Source organism: Zonotrichia albicollis, chromosome 22, assembly GCF_047830755.1.
Source record: "Zonotrichia albicollis isolate bZonAlb1 chromosome 22, bZonAlb1.hap1, whole genome shotgun sequence".
Lineage (NCBI taxonomy): Eukaryota > Metazoa > Chordata > Aves > Passeriformes > Passerellidae > Zonotrichia > Zonotrichia albicollis.
Genome location: NC_133840.1, coordinates 1,735,475 through 1,744,470, shown reverse-complemented (window position 1 = coordinate 1,744,470; position 8,996 = coordinate 1,735,475). Strand labels below are relative to the sequence as shown.

Below are 8,996 nucleotides of genomic sequence, written 5' to 3'. Positions count from 1 at the left end.
CCTTTTTGCTGTTCACACCCAAAGTTTCCCAAACAGAATCCTTCCCTTTGGGGTCTTTATGGGGAAAACCAGAGTTTATTTCCAGAGCTGGACAGCATCCAGTTGTGTTGGGGTGAGCTGTGTGGGTCTGGGGTGACCTGTGGGGTCTGGCTGGGGACAGCTCTGGGATGCTCCGTTCCTGGGCTGTTCCCAGTGCCCGGGGGTCTGTCCGGGGTCACTGGGGTTCCCTATTCCCGGTACCTGGGGTCTGTCTGGGGTCTCTGGGATTCCCTATTCCTTGTACCCGGGATGTCTCCGGGGTCACTGGGATTCCCCGTTCCCGGGGTCTCTCCGGGAGCTCTGGGATGCTCCGTTCCCGGTACCCAGGGTCACTGGGGTTCCCCGTTCCCGGTATCCGGGGTCACTGAGGTTCTCCGTTCCCGGGGCTCTGGGATGCTCCGTTCCCGGTACCCGGGGTCACTGGGGTTCCTCGTTCCCGGGGCTCTGGGATGCTCCGCTCCCGGTACCCAGGGTCACTGGGGTTCCGTTCCCGGGGCTCTGGGATGCTCCGCTCCCGGTATTCCCGCCGGCCGCCAGGGGGCGCTGTCGGCCGGGGCGTGCCGGCGCCGCCGGAACCGGAGCGGGGCCCGCGCGCGTGTCCGCGGCTCCGGTGCCTCGCCGGGATCCCCGCCTGGCTCCGTCCGTGCCCGGGCTGCGAGCGGGGCTGGCTGTTTCCCCCCACGCCATGGAGCGGGCGCTGCTGCCCCTGCTGTGCCCGCGGGCGCTGCGGCTGTGCCGGGCCCCGCTCCGGTTCCGCTTCAGCCGCGGGGCTGAGCAAGGAGCGCCCCGAGGCCGCGATCCCCCGGAGGCTTCGGGGGCCGGGCGGGGGTCGCGCACCGGGCGGGAGCTGTGGCGGGCACAGCAGGACTCGCCCCGGGCCGGCACGGGGAAGGGGCAGGAGCGAAAGGCGGCGCCGGCCCTGGAGAGAACCAAAGGCTCGGAGATCGTGTTCGGGGTGGCCCCGTGCTGGCTGGCGCTGGCCCGGGCGCGCAGGGCGCTGTTCCGGCTGTTCCTCAAGGAGCAGCGCGGCGGCCCCGGGCGGCCCCTGAGGGCCGAGCTCGCCCTGCAGGCCGCGGCCCGCGGGGTGCCCGTGCTGCACGTGTCGGGCCGGGCGCTGGACACGCTGTGCCGGGGCCGGCCCCACCAGGGAGTGTGTCTGGAGGCCGCCCCGCTGCCCTTCAGGAGCCTGCGGGACGCGGAGGAGAGAGATGGAGAGAGCGGGGAGCGGCAGCTGCTGTGGCTGGTGCTGGAGCACATCCAGGACCCCATGAACCTGGGGGCTCTGCTGCGCTCCGCGTACTTCCTGGGGGTGGACAGAGTGGTGGCGACACACAGCAACAGGTACGGGACACAGAAACAGATAATGGGCCACAGCAACAGGTAACGAGACACAGAAACAGATAATGAGTTACAGAAACAGATAATGAGACACACAAACAGGTAACGAGACACACAAACAGGTGTGAGACACACAAACAGGGATGGGCCACAGAAACAGGTAACGAGACACAGAAACAGATAATGAGACACAGAAACAGGTACGGGCCACAGAAACAAACAGATACGGGCCACAGAAACACATAATGGGCCACAGCAACAGGTACAGGACACAGAAACAGATAATGAGTTACAGAAACAGATAATGAGACAAACAAACAGGTAACGAGACACAGAAACAGGTGTGAGACACACAAACAGGGATGGGCCACAGAAACAGGTAATGAGACACACAAACAGGTACAAGACACAGAAATTTCTGTGTCTTGTACCACTACGGGCTCCTCCAACCCCCTTTTCCTCCCAGACAGGTTTGCAGCCTGCCTCACTCAGCTGTTGTTTAGGGAGATCTCTAGAGCAGGATTTGGGATGCTGCTGCTCTGCAGGCAGGCTGTGGGGTGTGGGATTCCAGGCTCTCCCTGGACTCTCCTTGTTTAACCCATTTTGTGTTTCTGTTGTCCCTCCTGTGACCCGTTTCCTGGGTTAATTCCTGAGCCCTCCTGTTCTCCATGGAAAAACACATCTGTGTAGTGAGTGGGATCTAAATATTCACCTGCATTTCCCCTCGTGTGACACTTGCCCATTCTTTTCCCCTTGCAGCTGCCCCTTGACTCCCATAGTGAGCAAAGCCAGTGCTGGAACCATGGAGGTCTTTGATGTGTACAGCACAGATGATCTGCCGGGCTTTCTGAAGGTACAGTGAGCCACTTTAATTTTATTTTTCCTTTTTTTCAAGGAAACTGAAACACTGAGGGTATGACATGCAGTGTCTGTGCTGGGACACCCCCAGCCCCACTCCATGGGTAGGGGGAGAGGGTGGCTGTTTGTTCTGGGAGCTGGAGGTACCAGGATAACCCTGCAGCTCTGGGGATGCCGGGCTTTGTCTCCCTTCTCTCGGGATTGTGGCAACATCCCGGGGCCCAGCACACGATGGCAGCATTGGGCAGCCTTTGGAGCAGGGAACAGGAGGAACCAGGGCTGGGGAGAGCTGCTGGGAATCTTTTTTCCCCATGCAGTGAGGTGTGAGAGGGAGCCCTTTGCAGGTAAAAATTGAAGGCATGCCAAAAAGAAAACCCCTAGACAGCTTAACTGAAAATGTGAAAAATAGAGTGCTTGCAAACATGAGTTCTTTTTAAGCTTGAGTAATTGGCAATTCTTAATTTCTTTCCTTTTCTAGGCTAAAAGTGCAGAAGGCTGGGAAGTGGTGGGAACAGCCAGCAGGCCCGAGGATGTGGAAGGTGTTCCTGTCATCAGCTGCTCGGAATTCCGGTGGGACAAACCCCTCATTGTGGTGATAGGTACTGCCATTTCCAGAGCTGGGGAATGCTTCACTCCAGGGCTTGTTCCAGGCCTGGAAAGGAAAAGCTGAGAGGGAATCCTGGAATGGTGTGGCTGTGAATGAAGCAGGGGATGAGAGGAACAGGGGGAGCTGAGGGGGCTCCCAGCCGGAGCAGTCTGTGGATGCACTCAGAATTCAGCAGCTGAGCAGGGTCTGGGGGGCAGCTTTGGTGCCAGGGCAGTCACAGGCTGGTGTTTGCTTTGTGTTCTGTGTTTTGATCTATGCTGGAGCCCCAGGTGTGGATTTTCTGAGCCCCAAGCTGAGGGAGAGCCCTGGAGGTGTTTGCTCTGCCTGCACAGAGCTGCTTGGGGAGAGCTGTGCCACATTTCCCTGTAAAAACCAGGAATGGCTGGGCTGGGAAGAACCACCAGGGGCTGTTGCTGGGCATGGTGTGGGTACAAAGCTGGGCATGGAGTGGGTACAAAGCTGGGCATGGTGTGGGTGCAGAGCTGGGCATGGTGTGGGTACAAAGCTGGGCATGGAGTGGGTACAAAGCTGGGCATGGTGTGGGTGCAGCGCTGGGCATGGTGTGGGTACAGAGCTGGGCATGGTGTGAGTGCAAAGCTGGGCATGGTGTGGGTGCAGCGCTGGGCATGGTGTGGGTACAGAGCTGGGCATGGTGTGGGTGCAAAGCTGGGCATGGTGTGGGTACAAAGCTGGGCATAGTGTGGGTGCAGAGCTGGGCATGGTGTGGGTACAAAGCTGGGCATGGTGTGGGTGCAGAGCTGGGCATGGTGTGGGTACAGAGCTGGGCTTTGCAGCCACCCCTGAGAGCAGTCAGGGCACACCTGGGAGAGGGCAGGGCTGGCTGTGGGGCTGGAGCAGAGGAATCTGCAGTGGCTGCCACTTGCCTGAGCACTGAGCTGGGCAATCCCTGCAGGGAGTTCTGCCCACTCTCTCACCTTCTGTGGGCACAGTCTGGGCTTGTGCAGCCTCCCAGAGGGTGAAGGGAAGGGGAGCAGCAGCTCTGTGGCAGCTGGAGAAGGAAATTCCCCCAGGAATGCAGCTCCAGGCACCTGTGTGTGGCCGTGCCTTGTCCCCCACTCTTGTCACCTGGCACAGGAGCTGGCTGGAGCTTTCACACAGAGTCCTGCTGGCCAGGAGCCAGGGAGGGGCTGCCATCCTGCCCCGTGCTGGGGCCGCCTTGGCTCGGAGGATATTCCTTTAATTAAAATGTTTATTGAGCTCCTGGAAACACTGACAAGACAACGCTGCAAATCTGGCATCTCTACAAGATGTGTGGAGCTGTATTCCAGGGGGAGCAGGGGGGCTGGCAGCTCTGCTGATTGCCCACAAAGAAATGCATCCCACAAACGGCGCCAGCACCCGCACACAGGCAGGGCTGGGAGCGGCAGCGGCGTCGTTACCGTGAGTTATGGGAGATTTCTCCAGGAAAAAGCCCAAATATCCTTTTGTCAGGGGAGATTGGAGGCTGATTGGTAGATGCATGAGGAGAGCTCCCGGACCTTGCAGCAGTAATGATTTCAACTCTCTGCTGAGCACTAACTCTTGGCTGGAAAGAAAATTGAACATTACGGTCGCCTGGTGCTGGGCTGGTTGGGAGGAACGTCCTGGATGTGAATATGGAGCATTGCTGCAGCTGCAGGGAGCAGCAGAGATAATTCAGCCTGGGATTGAGCTCCCTGGCACCACTCAGATTGTCTTGTAAGTTAAGCATTTGCAGGCTGCAGTTCCCCCTCCTGGCATCCTCGCTGCCTTGGCAGAGAGTGATTTGGACAGTCCAGCTTAATGCTGTCTGCACTGGAGTCATTGCTGGAGGCGACAGACAGCTCAGACTGGGGTGCACAAGGAACAGATTGGGAGCACTTAGATGGCTGAGTAAGAAGAGTTTCTGGGTAATTTGTTCTTCTTAGACCTTCAGTCTTTAGCTCGGCGTTTAAGGCTCTTCACAGAGCTGCTGGTTTTTATGGAGATGTTAATTTTGTATATTTTTCTGCTGCTGCCTCTGAATTTCCTGCACTGGGAACTGCAATTGTGAGTGGTGTTAATTGTAAATGGGGCAGGAAATGTGTTTTGTCATTTCTCCAAGCTCTGGTCTTTGAGCTCTGTCAGTGAGGGAGGAAGCTGAGAGGTGCAAGTTAAAGATCTGAAGTGGGAAGTGTTTTGGTCACCAGTGTAAACGAGGATTTCATCTGATTCAGTCAATACCCCCTCCCTTGTGTCACACTGTGCAAGTCTTTTTGCCCTGAATTTATCTCTCCTAATTATTTTAAGCAGCCAGGGCCATAAAAAAAGCTTTGTAAAAGCTGGAGGCAAAATTGGTGCCTTTATTGGGAATTGCAAGACTCTTCCTTATGAGGGGCAGGAGAGGATTTCTGCAGGAGCCATTGCTGCTGTCCCAGTTGGAGAGTCCTGAGGGAGTGTGGTTGGAGAGGCTCAGGAGGCAAATACCACTCTAAGGTGTAAAACCTTTCCAGGATGGTATTTCTGGGTTTTCTGAGCATCTCTGGAGTGGTGAGGAGACAGGCAGGGCCATGAGAGGCCTGGCTTTGATCGCTGGTGTCACCCTGGGACCTTGGATGGGTCCCCCAGGCCTTGTGTGCTCTGCTGGCTGTTACAGCAGGAGGGAAGGTGGGTCAGGATGGGTTTGGGGCTTCTGAGGGCTCACTGAGCCCAGCACAGGGCTTTGGCCATGACTGGTTCCATCTGGGAAGGTGATGCAGGATGCACTACCCAGAGCATCCTCTTCATCCCCAAAGTGCTGCCCAGTAAAACATGAGGGAAAAAACCACCTGAGACTGATGGCAGTTCCATCCCTGTGTGCTCAGGGATAAAATCCCACCTGGGAATGATGGCAGTTCCATCCCTGTGTGCTCAGGGGGATCAGGGGGCCCTGGCAGTGCCATCCCACCCTGGTGTGGGGCTCAGCCAGGCAGGGCAGGGCTGCTGGAGGGGTGCCACATGCTGGGCCTGTTTGGGATGAGCTGGCCATCCTTGCAGCCCTGCAGCTGCCTGTGCTGCTCTAAATAACAAGAATAAAGGATTCTTTGGGGAGCCAGGCAGGCTGGGAGGTCCAGAGCCCTCTGCATTTTCACCTGTCTGCACACAGCATTGTTTAAAGCCTCTCCCTTTCCATTTCCCTTTGTGACAGTGTGAGTCAAACAACTACTAATGACCTGGGATAGATTTCAACTCTGTTTCACCAGTGTATCAGCCCAAACACATCAGGGCTGCTGCCTGGTTTAACAACTAATCAATTGAAGCCTCTGGTTAAACTGTCTGCATGCACAAGCTGCACCCAGCCCGTGGAGTGTGTGTGTGTGTGTGTGTGTGTGTGCTGGGAAGGCTGGAGCTGTCCCTGGCAATAGGGATGTGGGGTTTGGTGTCACTGGCAGTAGGGATGTGGGGTTTGGTGTTCCTGGCAATAGGGATGTGGGGTTGGCTGTCTCTGGCAATAGGGATGTGGGGTTTGGTGTCCCTGGCAGTAGGGATGTGGGGTTTGGTGTCCCTGGCAATGGGGATGTGGGGTTTGCTGGGGCAGAGCTGGTCTGTGGCCCCATGGCTGCCCTGTCCCTGTGCCCATAGGGAGCTCTCTGCTGGCACTCTGCTCCCTGTGGCATCTCTGTGCAGATGTGTTGTGTGGATATTCCTCAAAACCACTTCAGATGCTGGGGAGCAGATCCAGGGATGTGGCTGCGCTGAGAAGGCCCTGACAAAGGAGGAATTGAGGACTCCATTGATATCAGAAGGCTAAATAATTACTTTATTATACTATATTATTCTATACATTTCAAACTGAATCTGCCAAGCACTCAGCCCTGCACACACTGCACTGGTCAGTGACAGCCCTAACACACACACAACACACACCTGGCCCTGACAGGCCAAGGAACCAAAGCCCCATCACTGTGGGTGAACAATCTCCACGTTGCATTCTCCTGTGGCACAAACACAGGCATAGCCAATGATAAGAATTGTGTTTTCTTTCTTTGATGTTCAGAGATTGTGAAACCCAGCAATATTCTTGGGAAGAATTGTGCCTTGCTTTTCTCTGTGAAATGTGGGGCTACACAGGGAGGGCAGGGAGGAAGGTGCCAGGCTCCCTCTGGGGCTCAGCTGTGTGGAGCTGCTGAGGTGGCTGAGCTGGGGGAGGGTGTCACACACAGAGAACTGAGACAGGAACTGCACTGGGGAGGGGAAGGAGGTGCTGGGCTGAGCTGAGCAGTGTGTGTGTCCTGCAGGCAGTGAAGGGGAGGGCATTTCCCTGCAGACCCAGCTGCAGTGCCAGCAGATGTTGGCCATCCCCCCTGGCAGGGCGCTGCACCCTGGCATCGACTCCCTCAACGTCTCCGTGGCTGCAGGTGAGAGCAGTTCTGGGCACCAGGTACCAACCCCTCAGCTTCTGCACTTAACATCCAGGCTCACTGAATGGTTTTCTTGTGGTCTGGAAAAAAAATAAAATCCCTTAATTTTTATTTTATAATATTTATTTATATTTGCTTTCCTACAGGTATCCTCCTGCACTCCATCTGCAGCCAGAAACGGAGGCATGGAGATTGAAATCCTCTTTATTTGGTGGAGGAAGCTGCTCAGTGTGGGTATGGAAATGCTCTTCCCAGGGTCTCCACCATCACTTTGAGTTCCAGGGAGAGCCCAGAGACCTGAGCTGCATTTTGGCTGCTGCAGAAGCCACCAGACCCCTGACTCAACAGCCAGGGCAGAGCCCTGATGTTGTGGGTAACAGCTGGGAGGAGCAGCTGAGGGAAGGCAGGCAGGTCTGGGAGCAGGAGAACACCCAGGGGTGGCTCCAGCACCTGTGCATCCCTTGGACTGTGGGGACAGTTTGGGCTGTGGGTGAAAGAGCCCCGTGCCCTTCCCAGCTGTGCCTGGGAGCCGCTGGAGCTGAATTTTCTGTATTTGGCTGTAAACCAGGTGTGCAGCCCTGCCAAGGGCTGGCAAACATCTGGAGTGGGGGAGAAATGGAGCCCGTGGAAATAAAGCTTTTGTAAAGATTGGTTGTAGACTCGAATTAATCCATTTTGTGTCGTGTAAATGCAGAGTGTGATTGGTCCTTCAGGTGGGAAGAGGGATCTGGAGCTCGGTTCCTTCTGGGGAAGTTTCCTTTCCAAGCTGGGCTGATCCTGCTGGGGGTGAGGTGCCCCAGGACCACTGTCCTGCTGGTGGCACTGGGGTCCCTTTATTTGCAGCTCTCCTGCTTGAAAATCCAGGCTGGCTAAATTATTGAGAGCCAAAAGAATGTTATCACTTAGCACCTTAATTATTTTATTTAGCTACCACCGCCCTGTGCATAGGATTCCTCATTAACACCTAATTTACAGTGCCCTTTAGGGATAATTTCAAACAATTCCGTTCAGCCTGCCCCCTCCCCACTTCCAAATGAATAAGTAAATCACTCTGAGTGACTAATTAGGACTTTTCTTTGAGCTAAATGAAGTCTGTAAGCCCTGGTCTGGGGGTGTGGGGGTGTTTTCTGTGTCCCTGGTGGCACTGGGGACACTGCAGGTGTCCGGGATGGGGACAGGAGCTCCTGGAGGGTGTCCAGGGCTCCCTTGTGTGGCTGTGAGGGAGAGGAGGGTGCCTGGGGTGTGTCCTGAGGAGAAGGACAAATCCCAAACCCCTCTGAAGTGACCCCATCATCCAAACAGGGCTGTGTGACCAAACCCACAGGGAGCAGGAGAGCCCTGAGCTGCTGCCTTGTGGGCTGAGAGCTGGTGCATTCTGGGGGCTGAATCTGCCTTTTTTTGGTTTAAAGCTGAGAGGAAAAGGCTGCAGGCCCAGAGGAGCTGCTCAGCAGCCCAGGGTGCCCCAGCAGAGGGGGCCCGTGGCTCAGATTTGCTCATTTCCAGAGCAAACATTCCAGGATCCAGCACTGGGCTGACTGAATCCTTCCTCTGGAGCAGCAGGGATCAGGGTGAAGCCATTTCTCCATCCCTCACCTACAGCTAAGTGCATTTATTTCCCATCTCACAGGAGCTGCTGTTTCTCCCTTTTTGTTTCTGCGTTTTAGGCTTTCTCAGCAGTGGGGAGGCACTGCTGGCTCCTGGCCAGCTGCTCAGCCCCTCCAACCAGAGGAGCCCTGCAGCAGCTCCTCTGCTCCTGGAAGGCTCCCAAACCCCTTTGGGACCTCTGTGCCCTGGAG

The 8,996-nt window shown here is 56.1% G+C and overlaps 1 protein-coding gene across 2 annotated transcripts; it reads left to right on the top strand.

Moving 5' to 3' along the window:
- The first annotated feature begins 599 nt into the window (after positions 1-599).
- On the top strand, positions 600-7,851 carry MRM1 (mitochondrial rRNA methyltransferase 1). Of its 2 annotated transcripts, none has more exons than XM_074556945.1 (5): positions 600-1,380; positions 2,137-2,230; positions 2,714-2,834; positions 7,107-7,197; positions 7,347-7,851. In XM_074556945.1, the coding sequence occupies exons 1-5, from the start codon at positions 725-727 to the stop codon at positions 7,843-7,845; spliced, it is 1,461 nt and encodes a 486-aa protein (XP_074413046.1). In that variant the 5' UTR covers positions 600-724; the 3' UTR covers positions 7,846-7,851. The 2 variants fall into 2 exon arrangements, with proteins under 2 accessions (XP_074413046.1, XP_014126057.2); XM_014270582.3 differs by having other exon boundaries at positions 7,078-7,197; positions 7,347-7,541.
- Positions 7,852-8,996: the final 1,145 nt, after the last annotated feature.

What these genes read in the sequence shown, in the direction of transcription:
- MRM1 (XM_074556945.1), top strand. Translation starts at nt 725, where the DNA reads ATGGAGCGGGCGCTGCTGCCCCTGCTGTGCCCGCGGGCGCTGCGGCTG. An exon ending in GTGGCGACACACAGCAACAG is followed by an intron (nt 1,381 to 2,136) that starts GTACGGGACACA and finishes TTCCCCTTGCAG; the next exon opens with CTGCCCCTTGACTCCCATAG. An exon ending in CAACGTCTCCGTGGCTGCAG is followed by an intron (nt 7,198 to 7,346) that starts GTGAGAGCAGTT and finishes GCTTTCCTACAG; the next exon opens with GTATCCTCCTGCACTCCATC.